Source organism: Crinia signifera, chromosome 7, assembly GCF_055691185.1.
Source record: "Crinia signifera chromosome 7, ASM5569118v1, whole genome shotgun sequence".
Taxonomy (NCBI): domain Eukaryota; kingdom Metazoa; phylum Chordata; class Amphibia; order Anura; family Myobatrachidae; genus Crinia; species Crinia signifera.
The window spans coordinates 195826807-195848655 of record NC_139223.1 but is presented as its reverse complement, the minus strand read 5'-3'; the positions used below and the strand labels follow the sequence as shown (position 1 = coordinate 195848655).

At 45.6% G+C, this 21849-nt stretch overlaps 1 protein-coding gene across 6 annotated transcripts in view; it reads left to right on the top strand.

Moving 5' to 3' along the window:
• Window positions 1–21849, top strand: part of DYNC1I2 (dynein cytoplasmic 1 intermediate chain 2) — a 105460-nt gene that overhangs the window by 10007 nt on the left and 73604 nt on the right. For all 6 annotated transcript variants that reach the window (XM_083154820.1, XM_083154822.1, XM_083154819.1 and 3 more), the window contains exon 3: window positions 18935–19052. In XM_083154820.1, coding sequence (XP_083010946.1) covers window positions 18945–19052 — 108 coding nt within the window. In that variant the 5' untranslated portion in view covers window positions 18935–18944. The remainder of the gene's footprint in view (window positions 1–18934; window positions 19053–21849) is intronic.

Below are 21849 nucleotides of genomic sequence, written 5' to 3'. Positions count from 1 at the left end.
GGCACTTTGTGCCGATAATCGGATGAAATCGGCCCAAAATCGTAGGTATGTGACATTTGATCCGATGCGCGGTCCCGTGCGCATCGGACTGGATCAGGGAGGTCAAACGGTCTGTACATACGATCACGTCCGACCTCCCTGTATGCATATGCCTGCCACCTGACAGGCATATGCATACAGACACCGGGGGAGTAGTGGGGGCGGCCAGCGGCAGCGGTGGTGGGGGCGGGCAGCGGCGGTGGGGACGGGCGGCGTGTGCGGTGAGCGCAGTGTACTTACACATAGCAGCAGCGGCGGGGACGGGACACGCAGTGGCGGCTATTATATTTTTAAAATACTTGTCAAATGACCGGCCGCTCTCTGATTGGCCGGAGAGCTCTCAGCCAATCAGAGAGCGGCCGGTCATTTGACAAGTATTTTAAAAATATAATAGCCGCCACTGCGCGTCCCGTCCCCGCCGCTGCTGCTATGTGTAAGTACACTGCGCTCACCGCAAACGCCGCCCGCTGCCGCTGACCGCCGCCCCCCCCCCACCGCCGCTGCCCGCCCCCACTACCGCCGCTGGCCGCCCCCACCACCGCTGCCCGTCCCCACTACTGCCGCTGCCCGCCCCCACTACTGCTCACCGCCCTGCAGCTCCCCGGGGTTTTTTTTACATGGGATAAATCGCATGCGATTTATCCCATGTAAAAATGGCACATCAAGTGCCAAATTGTATGTGAGCCTCCCGGGAAGCTGCCGGGCGGCTCGCAGTTAAATTGGGTCCGACTTGTCCCTAGGACAAGTCGGCCTAATGTATGGGGGCCTTTAGGATGTTAGATAAACGTAGGCAAAGCGACAGGAGATATATATGGTATATAATGGTTGACATTTATGGACACAGTGGTGGTGAACAAGCAGCATACACCCCACCCGCTCTGTAAATGAAGCACATACAAGTATACTAATCTTCATTTTATACTGCTAACATATTGCACTGCATTTAACAAAGAATGTTTCTCTATCATGCAGCAGGTGACACTGGAACTCACATTGGGGTTTAGAGCTGGGACAGCTGGGAGCTAGGCACTACTAATTTGATTAGGGAAGGCTACTCCTCCCCTCTAAGCCCCATCAGCCCCCAGTTAGAAAATTGTGCTCAGGGAGCTGGTCACCATTCTACCTGCTCCTGCAGGTTATTAGTTTTTCTACTATCTACACTGTGAATACAGAGCCCTTCCCTGCTTATTTTAAAAGCTTGGGTCCGGGTCTCCTGCGCCCCTGGTTCTGAACCAGGTTGTCTGTCAGAGCCTCTCTAAAGGTGCCTGCCCAGACGTTTGTGCTCCTGCCAGCCCTATGCTACAAAGGGTCTGCCAGTCACTCAAGCGGTAGCAGCCTCAGGGTAAGTACTATGCTTTTTTGTCCCCCTCCTAACTGCTGCCGTTTTCACGTGCAGCATCGCGGCGCCGCCATCTTGGAATTCGCGCTGTTACAGACGCTGCTGGAGAGGGGGTGATGTAATGTTTAGGCTTTAAGCCTGAGGCGGGCACGGCACGGCCCTTTGCTATGCGCTACACACACACAGACAATTGTTGCTATGTGTAAAAGGCTGCTCTTTTCCTATTCCATAGGACTACTGCAGCCAGCGACTCCTGTTAACCCCTTGTGGGTAGATATTTAGGGGTGAATTCTGGGGTGTCGAAGCTTGTTTCCCTCCAGGTCCCGCAGCCCCTGGTGTCTTTAGTGTGTGGTGTGTGTGTGTGGAGGAGGACGCAAGAGGTTGTGTGGACCGGACTTGTGCGGGGAGCATGACGGGCAGATCAGGCACCAAGGCTTCCAAGAAGGCATTCATTTGCACTTCTTGTAACATCAAATTTGCTCAATACTCTGCAGATGGCAAACCAACGCTTTGTCAGGTCTGTTCTGCCTCCCCTACGGGGTCTTTGATAGACGAGCCCACTGCTCCTAACTGGGCTTCCCTGCTAGCAGGGAATATGTCCAAATTATCGGTGGAATTGGCAGAGTCACGCAGGGCTGAACCAGCGTGGGCCTCAACCCTGGCTAAGTCTGTGGAGTCCTTAGCTTCTTCAATGAATAGGACCCAGAAACAGGCTTCTGTTAGCCAGAAGCGGCCTTTACAGGCTGCGTTTCAGTCGGATGATTCTGACGAGGAGCCTCCGTTTAAAGAAATGGAGGAAGGAGAGTGGGAGGAGGTGCAGGAAGATCCTGTTGAACCGGAGCCTACCCCTGGGGGCGTTGAGGCCATTATTGCAGTGAAGCAGGTTCTTAATTTACCTGAGGACCCTGCTCCTCAACCGCAGGAATTGGACCTGTTTGGTCTGACAAAGAGGTCTTCTATTGTTTTTCCTTGTCCAAACCAGGATCAACTTTTAGCAGCCTGGAGGAACCCGGATAAGCATTTTCAGATGCCTAGACGTTTTCCATAGTTATATCCCTTTGATCCAGCTGCTTTAGGCAAGTGGGAGACTCCGCCTCCAGTGGACGCGTCTGTGTCCAGGTTATCCAAGAAGACGACATTGCCGGTTCCGGGAGCTTCTTCTTTGAAGAATCCATCGGATCGCAAGCTAGAGGCCACCCTAAAGACCATTTACACGGCGGCGGGTGCCCAGCTTAGACCTGCCATAGTATCGGCCTGGGTAAACAAGGCAAATGCTAGATGGGCAGAAATGATCCTAGAGGGTTTGGATTCAGGTATGTCTCGGGATGAGATTGGTCAATTAGCAGAGCACATAAAGGAGTCTGCAGCCTTTTTGGGTGACGCGGCGAAGGATATTTCGCTTATATCTGCTCGTATTTCGGCCAACGCCATTTCCGCAAGGAGAGCATTGTGGCTGCGTTCTTGGCAGGCAGATGCCGAGTCCAAGAGAGCAGTAGAAGGGCTTCCGTTCACAGGAGACATCCTGTTTGGACCGGAGCTTGATAAGTGGATTTCGCAGGCCACTGGGGGGAAGTCAGCATTCCTTCCCTCAGCAGCTCCACCTGCACGGCGTCACTATACGGGACCGTCTTTTCAGTCCTTTCGTCCGCAGCAGTCCTTTCGTGGTAGAGGACGTGGATTTCAGGCCTCCAGAGGCTCTCGGGCTAGAGCCCGCCCTCAATCCAATGCTCGACCACAGGAGCCTAAGCCACCTCAGAAGCCGGTGGCATGACGGTTTGCCAGCTTTTGTGGGGGATCCGGTGGTGGGAGCTCTCCTGTTGGACTTCAGAACCCAGTGGTTCTCCCTTTCGGAGGACCCTTGGGTTCGCAGGCTCATTTCGGACGGTTATCGAATCCAGTTTGACCTTCCTCCCCCCCACACGTTTCTTCACCACGGCTCTTCCCGTGTCTCAGGACAAGAGGTCGGCTCTTCAGGGGGCGATAGATATCTTGCTGAAGTCTCAGGTTATCATCCCGGTTCCGTAGACACAGAGAGGCAAGGGGTACTACTCAAATCTTTTTGCAGTGCCCAAGCCAGACGGGTCAGTCAGACCCATCCTAAATCTCAAGTCCCTGAATCTATTGGTATCATACCAACCTTTCAAGATGGAGTCGATTCACTCTGTCATTGCATCCTTGGAACCGAACGAGTTCATGCTATCATTGGACATCAAGGATGCCTACCTTCATGTTCCCATTTGGAAGCCTCACCAGGCTTACCTAGGGTTTGCCATAGGGAAGGATCACTTTCAATTCAGGGCCCTGCCTTTTGGGTTATCATCGGCTCCCAGAGTTTTCACAAAGACTCTGTCAGTCATTATCGTCTCTCTACGACATCAGGGGGTGACCATAATTCCATATCTGGACGATCTGCTCATCAAGGCGTCGTCGGTGGAATTACTGGAGGAACACGCGCATCTGACGGTTCGGACCCACGTCAGCCTGGGTTGGTTCCTAAATTTCAAGAAATCCACTCTGACTCCTTCCAAGAGGATTCTTTTTTTGGGACTCTGGTTGGACACTTCGGTTCAGATAGTGTTCCTACCGGAGGACAAGATCAGTTCCATAACAGCGATGACCCGCAGGGTTCTGCAACCGCGTCGAGTTCAGCTTCACTTGTGTGTTCAGCTCTTGGGAAAGATGGTGGCTTCCTTCCCAGCGGTAACGTGGGGAAGGTTCCATTCCAGACCTTTCCAGCTGGATCTCCTAAGGAAGGGAGCGGGTTGCATCTGTCTCTACACAGACTGGTTCGGCTTTCAGCCCGGGCTCGTCAGGCCTTACTCTGGTGGCTTCACCCAGAGCACCTCAGACAGGGGCGAAGATTTGCCATCTGGGACTGGATTCTCCTAACCTCAGACGCAAGTCTGAGGGGTTGGGGAGCAGTGGTGCTCGGTCTTCATCTGCAGGGGAGATGGGACTTCAGAGAGAGTCAGTTATCCATCAACGTGTTGGAGCTAAGGGCAATTTACAACGCCTTGCTAGCAGCACAGGATTATCTTCAGGGAAGACTAATAAAGATTCAAGCAGACAACGCCACAGCGGTTGCCTATGTGAACCGACAGGGGGACACGAGAAGCAGGATGGCCATGGCAGAGGTATCCAAGATTCTGCAATGGGCAGAAAGCAGGCAGGTGATTCTTACTGCCGTGTTCATTCCTGGAGTAGAGAACGTGGAGGCAGACTTTCTCAGCAGAGAGGATCTCCATCCAGGAGAGTGGACTCTACATCCCGAGGTGTTTAGGGAGCTCACGGATCGTTGGGGGACTCCCGAGGTGGATCTGTTGGCATCCCGAAAAAACCATCAGCTTCCAAGATATGTGGCAAGGACAAGAGATCCTTACGCCATAGGGACCGACGCCCTAGCAATGCCGTGGACATTCAGGTTCGTGTACCTGTTTCCTCCTCTTCCACTTCTGGGTCAGGTTCTAAAGAGGTTGAAAAGAGAATCCGTCCAGGCAATTCTCATTGCCCCATGTTGGCCGCGCAGAAGTTGGTTCTCCGACATTCAGCAGCTTCTGGCGGACGAACCATTTCCTCTTCCCCAGCGGCACGACCGTCTTCAACTGGGTCCGTTCCACCATCATAAGTTGTCGTCCCTCCATTTGACGACGTGGCTCTTGAGACCGAAGTGTTAAGGGCGAAGGGAATTCCAAGTTCAGTCATTCCGACTATGTTGAGGGCTCGTAAGCCATCCTCGGCGGCTCACTATCATCGCATCTGGCGTGCCTATGCGGACTGGTGCAGATCTCAGGGTTGGCCTTTCAGAACTTTTAAGTTGTCCAGGATGTTGTTGTTCCTCCAGAGGGGCTTGGACGCTGGTCTGCGTTTGGGATCTCTGAAGGTGCAGATCTCGGCGCTATCCATTCTTTTTCAGAGGAAGGTAGCACTCATTCCTGAGATCCAGACTTTCCTTCAAGGAGTTGTACGGGTCCAGCCTCCGTTTGTCCCACCAACACCTCCTTGGGACTTAGCCTTGGTCCTTTCTTTCCTCCAGTCCAGGACTTTTGAGCCTTTAGAGGAGGTACCTTTTAAAGTTCCTCGTTGGGAAGACAGTTCTACTACTGGCTCTAGCTTCAGCCCGCCGAGTGTCTGAGCTGAGCGCTTTATCTTGTAAGGCTCCGTATCTTATATTCCATGAGGATAGAGCGGAGTTGCGTACACATCCGTCTTTTCTTCCGAAGGTGGTGTCAAAATACCACGTGAATCAGCCTTTCGTGGTTCATGCCTTTCGGAGTGATTCTTCTTCTCAGTCTACATTGGATGTTGTTCGGGCTCTGAGGATTTACGTGGCAAGGACTTCATCTATCAGAAAGTCTGATTGCCTTTTTGTTCTATATGACGCTTTCCGCAGATGATGGCCGGCGTCGAAACAGACTTTGGCCAGGTGAATACGTCTGACCATTGCACAGGCGTATGTGCAGGCAGGGAAGTCGCCGCCTTCTACGGTGAAGGCACATTCCACGAGATCGGTGAGTACATCCTGGGCCGCTCAGAGGGGAGCCACGGCTTCTCAGCTCTGTAGGGCGGCCACGTGGTCGTCAGTGAACACGTTTGTTCGCTTTTACCAGTTTGATACGTTTGCCTCTTCATCTACGACTTTTGGTCGTCTGGTGTTGCAGGATCCACAGAGCTCTCCCACCCAGGGCATGGTCTTTGGAACCTCCCCAATGTGAGTTCCAGTGTCACCTGCTGCATGATAGAGAAAAGAGGATTTTGGGTACTTACTGATAAATCCATTTCTCTGAATCAGCAGGTGACACTGGACGCCCTCCCAGCTCTGGAGTTTTTCCTGCTTTTTGTGTTCTTTCGTGCAAGTTCGGTTACTTTTATAGTATGATTTGATGAATGTTGTTGTCTCAATGAACGATTTACTATTACCATCTCCTCTAGTAGGACAATTTCCTAACTGGGGGCTGATGGGGCTTAGAGGGGAGGAGTAGCCTTCCCTAATCAAATTAGTAGTGCCTAGCTCCCAGCTGTCCAAGCTCTAAACCCCAATGTGAGTTCCAGTGTCACCTGCTGATTCAGAGAAATGGATTTATCGGTAAGTACCCAAAATCATCTTTTAATCGTTCACTTATGTTTAAATCCTCTTCCACGCAAAGAACACTAATATTAATCTTGTGTTTGTGTCTGGACTGTGAGCAGAAACGGACTATGAACCACACAAGTCGCTATGCAGCTTATGGTGCCAGCACCTCTGGACAGTAATTCTTACCAGTTTGCCATCATGCAGGATACAAAGGAACAATTAAGTTTAACAATGATAGTGGGTAATACAGATGTGTCATTCCTCTTTGTTGCAGTCACGACAAACCGCTCCTCTTGGCACCCCAGGTGGCACAAGAATCTTCTAACTTCAGGTGTCATTTTTACTGAGAATGTGCCGTTATGCAAGGCTAGTCTGTGACTGAATCTTTGAATTTGTATAGAAATTTGTGCTAAAATGTAGCAGAGACCGTTTTTTTTATTTGCCAGTGAGTCAGTTTGGTGTGGCAGTTGGTCAGGCTTCCCTAGTTGAATTCGAACTGTGCTGCGGCTCCACGTCTGGAGCCACCGCTGCCTCTGGTCCTAAATGTATTTCCCATTGGAGGCTTTTTTTCTAATTGTTACTGTCACCAGATGACTGCCTCAATGGGTACGCTCCTCGCGATCACAGACAGGGTTTTGGACTCACAGTACATGGTCAATAGGGGATCCCCTCTAACCATCAATAACCGTCTGGTAGATGGTGGCTGAGTGATGCCCTGAAAAGGCTGCAACACTTCCTCTAAGTGAACCCAAATGGTCCCTGGGTAAGTATAATGCTGATGCGACCACCAGACTCCTCCCATGTTGTGTCTGAAACCATGGTTACTCGATCAGGTACCTACCACTGGTACATGAATTCCGCTTGCTGCTGTGTATGCATCGACACGTTGCTGACACACCTGATTGCCCTTGGCTGGTTCCCCATTAGTCATTGACGAGGACTCTGCAATGGTAGCTGTCAGTGGGTGTAGTTTGGAGATGCTGGGCTCATACCAGGACAGGCGGAGAACAGGACTACTTGTGCCGTATTCCTTTTGGTCCTAAGATGGAGCAAACGTCGTCTTGAGGAAAGTGCTTGAGCTGTGCATGCCTAGGGAACATGCACATGGAACATTGTCCCCTATGGACAGAGTGGAGTGGTTACTCCTCTGGCCCATGTGCCAGGTTTTCTGGGGTAGTGGAGGGTTCCTGACAAAAAACACTTCCAGGGATCTGCCTGGGGAATAAGCTCACCAACTCTGATTGAAACCATGCTCCAGAGACTTCTTAAGTCAAGGTTATTAAAACCTAGAGAGAAAATTGACCGAACAATAGGAATATATTTTTGTTAACCTTACAGGTTACTAAAACATGAATACTGTCTTCAACCTTTGCTTTAAATGTTTTATGGTGGCAGAAGAGATCAACATTCACTAGGAAGAAACCATCAATTCATCCTTTATCAGTATACTCCCAATGATTGGTAATCCGATATAGAATAGCAAATGTAGAAGAACACGGTGAAGGATAATTTCTCATTTAGACCCCTCGATTGTACCGTCCCCAACATAAAAACCTATTTAATTTCTCGCTTTAATAATAATTTGGCTTCATCTCCTCCTCTCGAGAGGTGGGATGTGATCAATTATTTTGTACTTCCGAACACTTTGATCACGCTTAAAGTCCCTAAATGACAGATTTGATGAAGGATCGGAGAAGGGACATCCATTCCTTAAACATCCTAATGGTCTGTCCAATGTAGTTTAGCCCGCAGAGGCATGAGATCTGATACACCGCATATCTGGTGTTACAAGTTACTACAGGTCTTATTTTGTATTCCTAGTCTTTATGCAGATGTTAAAAAAATTAGGACCTGTTTCCATGTACTTGCATGTTATGCACAATGTGCACTTAGAGCACCCTGGTTTCTTATGTGTGAAACGTGATTTCTGGTCCATTAAGGATTTGTAGCAAGGCAGGTGCACAAACTATTCCACAGTTTTTGGACGGCCTTGTACGTAACATTACAAAACACATATCTTACACAACATCTCGCCTTAACCTCTTTCAAAAACTCCCCAAATTACCAGATGACACAATGTTATGCACATTATACTGTATGTGAAGAGCCCGTATGTGGTGATACCACATAAAGAAGAACTACTAGTAACCAGCCATTTTTGGACAGAGTGGCCTTCCAAACATTGGTTATGAACCTGTTTCTTCAACTGCTTGAACTTAACCTTTAGGGAAATCATTTTCTCTATAATGGTGCATTATACAGACGACGTACAGGATGTGCGATGGGATCAAATGTCGCCCTAGCATTGGCTAACATTTATGGTTTCTGCAGAAAATCACTAATTTTACTCAGACCCAGAGCTAGTAAAAAACATTATCCTCTTTGTGCATTATATAGACAGCCGCTTACTCATCTGGAAAGGGGGCAAACATGCCCTAGTAGATCTCGTTACAAAAATCAATGATCTGCACTCTCCCATCAAATGTACCTAACATTTAAGCAATACAAGTGCCAACTAATTTGATGTAACTATTAAAATAAAGGATCATAAAATTACAACTTCTGTCTTCTTGAAGGAAGGAATTCCTCCCCATCTGTGCTGCAGTTTTTTACCCATCTGTGTCACTTTATCTGCCCCATCTCTGCTATTTAATCTTCCCCACTATCCACACCTTTCTACCCTGCCATCCACGCAGCTCTGTCTTCAGATGCAAAAACTGCATGCGTGTAATCCAAACAGCACACCATTTTGCGAATAAGCAATATCTGAATAGCCAACAAGGACAAGTGCATCAGATGGCAGTAAGATCCATACGGTAATACCAATAGAGGAACAGCTTCTTGGTTGCATGTCCTAAGCTTTTGGTTTAATATTTTGGTTCTGTGTTATCTACCTCACCTTACATATTTTTAAGCAAGCCACAAAGTGTTTCTATAGCCTAAGCTTTTTTTTTATTGGGAAATGTTTGTCCATGCCTGAAAAAATATAGGTTCAGTAGAATGTTCTTAATTTGTGTACAGTTACTTAAGTGTGTTCCAAGATTCTTCTCCATCCGGCGGTACAATTTTCTCATGCATGCACCAGACATACGGGCATCAGTGGCTTACACAGACTTGGTGCCTAGTGCGATGTGGTGTGATTATGTCCTCTCACAAGGAGGACTGAGTCACCGGTGGGAAGCTACTTGTCCATTCCCGCTTAAATGTAGTGTCTGCCACATATTCTGCAGGCTTTTTCTCTTTCCTCATTGTCTGGCCCTTTAAGCTATAATTATGGTCTAGCTATTAAAAAAAAAAAAGCTTCCTTTTGAAGATTCACCTTCCATCCTGTCTGCGAGCCCCTTTTTAATGTACTTCTACTTTCACAGACACATCGGAAACCACTGTCAAGTAGTAATGTTTTTTCCAGTAATATTTTCTTTGATCTGGAATGAAATTGTTCTGATTCCTGCAGCTATATGTCAGCTGAACAGTTTTGTATCATGCGCGTTATCGCTGTAACCACATATTTTACATCTCCCGTATGATTTACGTATTTACGATCTTAATGTGAAAAGTGCAGAAAACAAGCGGAAAAAAACCAATACAATGTTTTGACCTGCGTTCAATTAAGAAACCTCAAAATAATTCAGAAGAATTTCGGGTACTTATGTAGTATCTGGGCTTCCGATTTAGAAATCGGATCGCATCGCATCGTATCGCATCGCATGCGACCAAATCGTATGCGATGCGATGGTCAAGATTTTTCCATAGGATTCAATGTTAAAATGGTCTGAGTCCATTTTAACATAGAATTCAATGGGAAAAAGGGGTCCTTTTCCTTTCCCCACTATCCAAGTGGGCATGGAGTTGGATATAAACCTGTGGCGAGCGTAGCGAGCCACCGAGCCCGAAGCGTGGCGAGCGGACACAGAATACTTTTTAAGAAATATGCGTCCCCTCGCGGGGCTCGCTTCGCTCGCCACGCTTCGGGCTCGGTGGCTCGCTGCGCTCGCCACGCTATATAAAATCAACTCTATGCCCACTTGGATAGTGGGGAAATGAACAGGACCTTCTTAACATTGAATCCTATGCAAAATCGCATCGCATCGCATCTGATTGTATGCCTTAAGGTAAGGCATACAATCACAAAATCGGCAGCCCAGATACTACATAAGTACCGAATTTCAAAACCGTTAAAGAGAGTGTGCTTGGTATTTTATTGTTAAACCAAAGATATGGACCAAAATGTATGATCTATTTAGTTATCAGTCCAGAGGCAGAACTCTGGGAGGCAATGGAGTCATCTGCCGCGGACTCCTGCTCTCAAGGGGGCACCTCTCCACCACTGCTAGGTTAAATCCATTAATTGAAAGCCATCAAAATCGCTTCTGTGGCGGAGTTCTGAAATATATGTGTGTTCTCCCTCTCTTTCTGTATATACATACAGTATATAATATATATTTCATAACAGACTATATATATTTTGAATAACGTTGTGTGTGTGTGTGTGTGGGGTGGGCACCAATATTCATCTTGCCTCCTGGCAACTGGGACAAACTTACGCCAATGTATCAGTCATATCTTAGTAAAAGGAAGGTGGGTACAGTTACACCAGGTTGTCTGTACGTCTTATGTTCTGCTAGAGACCTACGGCTATGATAATGTTGTCAGATACATCTCTGTGCAGTTGCAAGTAACTATTTGAAGTGGCCTACAAATGTAGCAGAATCGTTTTAGGTTTGTAGTGCTAGACCCCATTAGAATACCGTTCACCATTTAACCTCAAGCTAAATAGGTATTCGACAAATGACAGCAGATAAATTAGTATATAAAAAATCATTGATTCGTATTTTTGCACAATCCTTTGGCAACCTGACTGACAGGAAGCTGTGGTTTGTGGGTGGTAACTTGCAGTTTTCTGGGAGTGGCAGAAAAAAACCACAGGCGTGCCCACGGTGTTTTCAGGGAGTGAGCGATCAGTCCGCTCCAGCCTCGTTAAGCCTTTCACTGTCGCAGAGTTGTGGAAAGATTATAGTTACGCACAGTGATGTACTCTCATATATAATATACACACACACTGTCGGTCTCAGGCAATGCCAGGGACAACTGATAGATGTTGGGGTACCTTTTTATAAAGGACGCAGTCAGCTGTCTGTAAGCAGGGCAGTCACATGTCCCAATTACAGTTACATGTCCCAATTACATCAGCCCTGTGATGATTCTACAGTGATCCAGCTGTAGTGAGTACTGAACTTTAAAACTGTAGCCACAAAGTTCTGTTAAATAATTTGTCTGTTAAATCGGGAGTAGTGTTCATTCTAGCGACCACTATCTTTGAAAACCTCTTCCCTGCCTGGGGTGTTGCTGCCTGCTGTAGTGCTCTAGCACAGTGTCCTCTGTATTTCAGTGCACAGTGCACTGATATGTAAACCAGACCTGTGCTAGAAACACCAGAGCAGACAGTGACACCCCAGGCAGGGAGCAGGAACTGTGTGGGTTTTCAAATATGGCGGAATGAATACTACTGAGCGATCTGTGCTTAACTAGATCGCTCAGCACAAAGCCCATGTAAATAAAATTAAACAAAAACTAATATATATATATATATATATATATTTTACACATACTTTGTGTGTTTGTGTGTGTGTGTATATTTATATATAATATTATGTGTCATCCCTCTGTGCTTCAATGCTAAACATTGTCATTAAATAACGTGCATTATTAGCATGTAACTCATTGGTGATACATACATATGACCGGCATTCGTAATACTGATGCCAGCGTCCTGATGGGAGGGTATCCCGGTAGGCGCCAGGTAAGTATCCTTACCTTCCCCCTACCCTCCTGCTAGTGTCTAACCCCCTAACTCCTCCTCCCTACAGCCTAATTGGCAACCCTAAGTCCCCGGCCTTACGTTAGTGATTACTTAACACTTGGCATACCGGCAGTCAGGAGTCTGGCGCTGGCATCCTCGTTGATGTCGGCAGTTATATCGGAGTGCCTGGCTTTCTCACGAGCAGCTCATTACTCAATAGATTCAGAATGTGACATATCAATGGGATGGTGATCTAGACCATCGAGTACAATATAAATAACTGCAGGTATAATTCAGCGTCCAGTCTTCGACACGAGCAATGCCGGCTATCACGGCTGATTTATAACCTAGTGGGGTTTCATTAATTCTATGTAATATTATATTTACAGATCTGTTTTTATACAGTATAACCCCTGAAGTGATCCCACGGAATACGTTTGGCAGTGATTCCCGAGATTCATGAGACATGTACAAAGCTGTGTGCTTCGTCTATACTACAATGTGGGGCTTTCTCTCCACCCTCACCACACTGCTTAGTTATACAGTCCATTAGTCTCTTATGTAACAAATGTCTTATTTTGTCTTTGATCCCCCCCCCCCCCCAACCCCCGACATCTCATCATGTGTTATGTAAGGACTTCATAACTAATGTTCCGTAAAGTAATAAGGCGGCTTTGTTAGGCCCTCCCCGTTGCCTTTCAGTCATTTGAGCATGGAACGTGTAGAAACAATGCACAGACGAACTCCATCATTTATAAACTGGTAACAACTCTAACTTATACAGGGGTGGGGTCCTGGGGTGCACACCAATTGAGAGGTGCGACCCTGCGGAGACCTTTCAGTAGAACTGCATACAGACTTTGTAAACAACTCTAAAGGTGCCCATACACTGCCTGCGACGTCTCACAGCAGTGTACGGACACCCGACAGAGTGCTAGCCGCCGCAACCTTCCCGGCGGCAGGGACACATGCGATCCGTTGTGATGGATCGCATGCGTCCCTGCTTCCCGCCCGCCCCAGAACGGGTGGTCGGACGGCCAGTCAGTCCGACCACCTAGTCGGGTCCGATGCGCACGGGACCGCGCATCGGACCCGACTGCATGTCAGGGAGAGGCGATTTGGGCCGATTGGTCGCAATTGGCCGAAATCGGACCAAATTGCCTCGATTGTATGGGGGCCTTAACTTCCAAGTCCATTTTTTTTTTTTTTACTTTACCATAACCCAGAAGATCCCAAATGTTTTGGAATCAGGATGCCGTAGAGCAGATGTTCTCAAACTGTAGATACTGACCCCAAAGTGGGTGTCCTCTATTACAGCATGGAAGCGTGACTTCATGTCGCTGACCATCAGGCTAATGACTTCAGTAATCTCTCAGTCGGTCATCAATGGAGTTTGAACAATCAGAATTGTCTGTTACTTCAGACTCCCTGCATCATTTTGTGCCTCCGCGATGTTGCTGTGCATGTGCTGTCTGCTGACCACATGGGTTGCAACCATTCTGTGGTAGTTTGCTGGGGTCCTGTGAATAATGTTTGTCTATTGGGGTCCCAGAGCTAAATGGTTTGCCAATCCCTGCCCAAATGTATCGGTTGTTTTTTTCCTTAGGCCATTTTATTCACCAATTCTGCATAGATTATTAAATGAAGTCAATTGTGTTTATGTTTTCCTTAGGTCCAGTTATGGGGGTTAGGGTTGCACTTCTGTTTGCCCACATATTTTATGATTGGTAGCCACCAGCTCTGGACTACCAACTCTCGGCACCCATGCAGTATACAGTTGTATCTTTGCAGTTATACCTTCGTAAATAGTTTTCGGCAGTGATTTGTGGTCTGACTTAGACTGACTTATGGGAATAAAAATTAACAAGCTACTTATAGGCTAAATGGAGTTATTATAGGGAATTCTGCTGTAGAGAAGGACTTGGGGGGGTCATCTTAGATGATAAATTGGGTAATAGGGCACACTGACCAAGTGCAGCAGCAAAAGCAAACCAGCCACTGGCATGCATTAAAAGGGGAATGGATTCAAGGGATGCAAATGTGATAGTGCCTCTTTACAAGGCATTGGTAAGACCACACTTGGAATACTGTGTTCAGTTCTGGGCACCGCACCTTAAAAAGGACAAAAAGGAATTGGAACAGGTACAGAGAAGGGCGACTAAGCTAGTAAAAGGTCCAGAATCTCTAGAATACAAAGATAGGTTAACCAGGCTAAATATGTTTTCTCTGGAGAAAAGGAGGTTGAGAGGTGACATGATTAGTATGTACAAATACAGGATTGGGAATCATATGGAACTGGGAGATGATTGTTCACTAACAGGCCTATACTTAGGACACGCGGGCATGTACTGAGGCTCTAGTAAAAGAAATTCCGTACTGAATTAAGAAGAGGATTCATCCCCATTAGAGCAGTAACATTCTGGAACTCATTGCCGGTGGGGGTGATTACAGCAACTAATGTTAATGAATTTATATCAAAACTGGATACATTTTTGGCCACTAAGGGAATCCTATGGATATGACTTACTCAAGTCAGTAGTTACAAGTCAGATAGGTTGAACTCGATGGACTAACGTCTATTTTTCAACCTTGCTTACTATTTTACTATGACTCCTCTACAAAGAAAAGCTGATGGGTCCGGACACGTAATACAGCAGAGAGCCCTGGAGTAAGATGCTACTGTATATAGTTTAATAGGCTTCTGCATCGCTCTGCTGTCAATTAGCTGGATAACTTGGCAGCTATTTATGTGCCCAGAATTCACTGCGCTGTGAAGGCCTCTTCCTGCTATGCTGAACACATGAGAAGTATGTACATTTCTGGCCAAGTACAGAGGGAAAGGCTATACGGATTTGCTGGTGTTTTTATGTTTATTTACATGCCTTGTATTGCAGATACAAGACGTATAGTACAGTACCTACAAGAAATAGACAATGTACCCGGACTCAGTGGGAATTAGACAATGTCCTTATGGAATGGAGAGGTGTATGTTTCCGGCAGTGTGGTCTTTGGCCTGTATCCTATTATCAGCGGTAATAGGTTTGCCAGAGGCTAGCCGATAAGCCCCAATAACCACCACTTATTGGCACCTGAAGCATAAGCACACCATGGAGCAACAATAACACATGGGATCTGGAATATTTTGGGGCACATGTGTAGCGCATTTAATTAGATACCCCACATTAAGTTGCGCTTTTACATCACCGTTCCATGTAGCGCTGTTTGGTTTTATATATGTCCATCTATTCTGTGCAGGGGCGACACTTACCGGTCCTCCAGAGAAATGGGGCCACAGAAATAATTTCACAGAAAAGCTTTGAAAATGTGCTCATCCCTGTCCCTCTGCTTTCTTCATCACTCCCGGCTTCTGATTAGCTGTTATTATCTCTTATGCTTGTTGGTATCTTTATATTTTTATGTGGTTATGCCAGTCATGTTGTTTGTCTCATAAGCAATGTTAAGGGCCCCGTACACTACAATGATTTGTCTGACCCCGAAGTCTGATTTGATTTCCCTTGATCTCCCCCCGGACCCTCCCAAGAGTGATTCCATATGATTTTGTACTTTTTGATATTTTTGCAGAGGATATATCAAGCCACGATAATTTGTATGCGATATATCTTCTGGTATACAATTGTACCATAGCTATATCTGATGGGCTGGATTAGAGGGCTAGGGCGGCTGGAAATGGCAGTCAAACTTCCTGTGTTACATCGCATGCACTCCATTTCCATCCAATTCCATGCGATTCTGATAAATCGGTAGTGCAGCACTGGCAAACTAGGCGCACCGAACTGGCACTGGGTTCGGTATGATTTACCTACAATCAAAATACTGACAAGGTCAAAATACCGACATGGTCAAAATACCTACATCTAAAATATAGACAGGTCAAAAATTAGACACATGATTTTCATCTTTTTTTGGGTCTGTATGTTGACATAGGTCGACATGAACCCAGTGCTTCAGGCATGGTGCCTCGCTGCGCTCGGCACACTATTATAGTCCCTTCTCATCAAGGTAACCAGCATTCTACATACTTGGTCTGGGCTGCAGATGATTCTACCCTCTGTCCTAGATTGATTTGATATTGTCATAGGTAACCAGCATTCTACATACTTGGTCTGGCTGGGCTGCAGATTATTACACCTCAGGTGCTGGATGTATTTAAATGCTTTGGTAATTGATCATTCTGCACACTGCTTTAGATATCAGAAATGTGTTATTGACCAACTTAATTTTGCAAGTTAAAAAGCCAATCTCTGTTGCCTATGTGAAGGGAGGAATATCTTATAACTCTTAATGACACATGCTATCTTGGAATACATGGATGTTTATGTAGGCAACTTTTATTACCATTCATTGTAGTAGGGGGGTTGGGATTGGGTGGGGCGAGTCCAATTAATGAGTGCAGATGCATTTAAAGATCAGTAAATAGGCTGTGGGCAGAATAGGCTGTGTGCATGGTTTAGCTGTGTGCATAATAGTTTTGAAGTGCATCATTTTTAAAGTGCGGCATAATTTAAATATAAGTGTCGCGTTATACTGGCGTTCCACTGAAGTGAAACAGAAGTACAGAAGCAACAACTGAGAAAACCAAAGACTGCTTTGAGTGAGTTCAATTCATTCTCACAACATACTACTCCTGGCTGCTTAATCTGGCTACTCAACCATAATATCATCATTATTACATCTGCAAACAACTTTTACTATCACTGTTAATGCTTGTATTTGCACTGTCAGTTTTGAAAATGCCAAGCTGTACCTCTAATGTCTTCACCTCCCCTGCTCTTCCATTGATAGTAGGTGTCCCCCAAAATTTTATTCTTGGCCCTCTTTCTCTCTAAGAATTTTATTCTTGGTATCTTTCCTCTATCTCTATACATCCTCTCTGGGTGAGCTCATTTGCTCACCCGACTTCCACTATCACATCTATGCTGATAACACTGAAATCTACCGCTCCTTTCCTGATCGCTTTCCCTCTATCCTCACTCATATCTCCAACTGTCTATCTGCTGTCTACTCTTGGTTGACCCAGCGCTTTTTTAGACTTAAAATATCAAGGACTAAGCTGACCTCTTCCCACTTTCCTGCATAAAACCCGACCATCTCTCATCCTAACCTACTGTTTATGCTCACCTCTTCCCCCTTCTGTGTCACCCCAGTCTGTCTAACCCTCCCCTTTAGAATGTAAGCTCTCACGAGCAGGGCCCTCTCTCCTTATGTGCCTTTCTTAGAATCTATAAACCTCTGCCACCCTGATGATTGCTTCAGTGTCCTGTCCCCTGATGCAACTATCCGTATTAACCATGTACTTGTCCTAAACTGTCTTGTGCTGTAATTTGTTATGTGTTTTTGCTAATAACTATGCTTTGTAAAGCGCTGCGGAATCTGTGTGCGCTATATAAGAAACTGTTAATAAATAAATAATTCCCCCTCCATGTCCACTGGGATGGTAAAGTATGTACAAGTCGGTTTCAATGAAAAAAAAATCATTTCGGTATTTTGACCATCTGTCAATGGTTGTTGGGATTTTGATTGTAGGTAAATTGTCATCCCCTGACACTTGCGGACCGCGGATCAGATGGAAAACTGTTACCGTTTGTGACTTTACACATGATAGAGGCTCGAAAGGTTGGAATCACATTAAATTGTGCATTGTAGTGTATGGGGGCCCTCAAGAGTTTTAAGTGTCTTCCTTTTTAAAAAAAAAAATTTGGTATCGCGGCATACTGTATGCATGCTTGACTGCTCAGTTGATAATATGTATATTCAAAAAAACGAAAAAGAACACATTTTATATTTATTTAAATATACGTTGTATATTATGTATACAGTTTTGGTCTTCTTTTTCTGTAAGCATACAGTATATCTTTTCTGATCCTTCTAAACGTATAGAAATCACATATTCCTTAGAAGCTGTAGATGACATAGATATAAATTCGCGCCAGAGCAAAACTATATTTTTTATATGGTTAATTGCTAATATGTGTGTCCTGGTTTGAAATAAAATATGGTTGACCTGGGTATGTTTGTGGGTCTGGTCATGCGCAGAACCCATTTTGCGCATGTGCAGAATGAGTCCTGTGGGTTGCTTGCAGTTCCCCCTTAAACCTGGTTACACACCTATATAATCATTTGCCCCCCCTCCCCCACATATCGGGTAATGTGCCAGACCATTGTATAGGTGTTTATTTTATCTATATTTTCCGTAGGTGTAGGTTATTTAATTTCATTGCAGCTAGATTGTACCCTCCCTTGCTTTGGGCACGGTGGCTCGCTTCGCTTGCCACACTTTTATGTTCCCCCTCCAGCAATAGGTGAACCCAGTGCATGATGGGAAATGTCAAAAGACAGAAGTAGTTCTAGCTGCAACCATTTGGATATGGGCAGAGTGCCTTCCTGTGCCAAAATGTAGCCATGAACAAGATCGATTCTGTGCACGTGCGAACAGATCCTGCGACATTCTCAGTGATTGACATTCTGCTGCCATGTGGAGGGAGTGGGCGGTGACGGGTGGGGGCGGAGACTGCCTCCATTTCTAAAAATGGAAGTGTGTCACTTCTGTTGTAGGGAATACAATGAAGGATTTTGTACCACACCCTTCTGATAGGATAACAATATATAGTATGATGGCTTCTAATTGCGGCATTAATGAGTTCTGATCTTACTCTCGTTCACTCAGGTCTCCCAACATGTCCGACAAGAGTGAGCTGAAGGCCGAACTGGAGCGCAAGAAACAGCGCTTGGCCCAAATAAGGGAGGAGAAGAAGAGAAAAGAGGAGGAGAAGAAAAAGAAGGAAGTAGGTGTATCCAGCTACATGGCGGCTTTATGATGTATTTAGTAGTATCCACCATACAGAGCAAAGTTTCTGGACTTTCCTGCAGCATCTGCTGCTTCTCAGAGTGTTGCTGAATGGAACATTGGGGCAGATGTATTAAGCCTTAAAAAGAGAAACATGAGGGTGATAAAGAGTGCTAAACGTCCAGCCGATCGGCTCTTAACTGTCCTTTTTAACACACCCTGTAACATGACAGGTAGGAGCTGATTGGCTTGACGTTATCACTCACACGTTTATCTGTTTTTAAGACTTAATACACCTGCCCCATTATCACTTACCTATAGGTTGTGGGCATTGGCGGCTCCAGAGGGGCGGCTGCAGCACAGTTAAAAATTTGCAATAGGGGAGCAACACCCACTGCCACCAACTGACATTCCAAACTGACTCACTGGCAGTGGGTGTGGCTCCCCTATTTGAATTTTGAACTGTGCTGCAGCCCCCACCCCTGGAGCCGCCACTGGTTTTGTGCTTTTCTTCTGGGTCCGTTTGGTCTCTAAACTTCAGCGTGATAAACCAGTGCCCTAGCCGAAAGGTTTGGGAGAGCCTATTGTAACTTTATAGGAGAGCGGTGAAGATCTTTTGCTGTATTAGTAGGGCCCCTCTGCGGGACATCACACACAGCCTAATTCTGTCATACATACAAATAGGTTACTATAATACCAAGTTGTCCTGTTAGATGGTGAAATGTCCTGTAAACCTGAGTAATGTCACCAACCTCCTCTACATGCACCCTCTCTGCACCTCTCCTTCTGTAGTTGGTGGAGTATTATAGATACACAGGTGGCAGCTGTCAAGGGGAAAAGGTTGACACATGAAATAGGTTGACATAGCTAAAGTCAGAAGGTCGACAGTCAAAAGGTTGAAATGAGCCTTTCACTTCTTTTTTTGTGCCGACAGGCATTATTTCATACACTACCATCCACTGGCCTTGATGGCTAACCTTGACACTCCAGCTGTTGTTGAACTACACATCCCAGCATGCTCTGCATCAGATTTAGCATGGGCAAATAGCAAAACTGAAGCAGAGCTTGCTGGGATGTGTAGTTTAAAAACATCTGGAGTGTCAAGGTTAGCCATCAAGGCACTATGGCGTGGACGGAGAAGATAACAGGTAGCTGAGCCCAGCGAGGCACTGAGCCTGAAGCATGGCGAGTGCAGCGAGACACAGTACACTTATACGGTGTCCATGTTAACGGGTGACGAAATACGGGATGAAAAACTTCTGTTGACATTTTGACTGTCGACCTTCCGAACCTGTCGACCTTATTCATGTTGACCTATTTCATGTGTCGATTTAAGCCCTGTCAACCCATTCCCCTGTCATGCACCCTTCGGTCATCATTTTTGTGTAACATTGTACCTACACATAATTATATCATCCTTAATGTTATCTTTATTTAAACTTTTAACTTGTACACAATTTTGTTTTTAGGTCACCTTAAGTAACTTATACTGCTTTCACATTGTAGAAATGGGTAATGACACGGTATTCTTAAATGGGACTTTAAAACGGGTCTGAGCTTTGAGACCTTTCACATTGCAGGTGAAAACAGTTTTAAAAATCATTTAATACCATTCAAAATTCAACCCGTTTAACCCCCAAGGGACACGTTTCAAGCCATTGAAATAGAGCCATTCATACTGCCTAAAAAACGGCTTTAAAACGTGTAGGACTCTGCTTTTTAACCGTGTTGAAATACCGGTTAACTTTAACCGGTAAATTAACTTTGGCACTTTCACATTGCAGCCTTAAACGTTTTAAAATGGGAAAAAAACGGCAATATACCGTTTTAAAAGTGCAATGTGAAAGGGGTATCATTGTGCTAATAACCATTACTGATTAAGTAGCATACTTCCTTGTGTTTCCCTCCTATGTCCCTATAGATTGTAAGCTTGCAGCAGGGCCCTCCTACCTCCAAGTCTGTCTGTTGTTACCCAGTTTGTTTTATCACTGTCTCCTATTGTAAAGCGCAACGGAATCTGCTGCGCTATATAAGAGACTGTAAGTAAATAAATAATACTTTGCTCTTGTAATAACCAGTGCTTCCAGCAGGGGGTGTCAAGACCATAACTTTCTAAAGCCAACAGAAAGAACAATGGGGCAGATGTATTAAGCCTGGAGAAGAGATAAACTGGAGATAAAGTGGAAGGAGATAACGCACCAACCAATCAGCTGTGTTTGAAATATGACAGTTGGGATCTGATTGGCTGGTGCGTTATCTCCTTCCACTTTATCTCCAGTTTATCTCTTCACCAGGCTTAATACATCTGCCCCAATGACACTTGTCCTTTACGTAACTGGCATTAGGCTCCAGTACTGTATTAATGGTTACTGGATAGGATGCACCCAGAAACCGCTTGTCTTAATAAAATGTCCATTTTTAAAAACCTAGGTGCGTTTAGCAGACTATCAGATTCTGTCCTTTTTCTGGGGACAAGTGTCTACCTATCAGGCACTGGGGGTTATTCTGGTTGATTCGCAAGGCTGCAAATTCACAGGGGGAATATAGGGAATAACCCCCTTTTTTCTTGTCCCAGCGACGTTTCAGTACACAAACACTAATCTGACCGTATGTTCTGAACTCCATAAATGACCAGGGCACTCAATATTGGCATAGGACTCTTTTCAGCAATGTGAGGCCACAGTCACCGGGCAGTAGACCAGCCTGTCCCCTTTATGTTCAATTTTTGTTCTTCTTTTTATTAAATACATATTAGATACATAATTGTCTGGTTTTCTATTTTGTTCCTATTTATT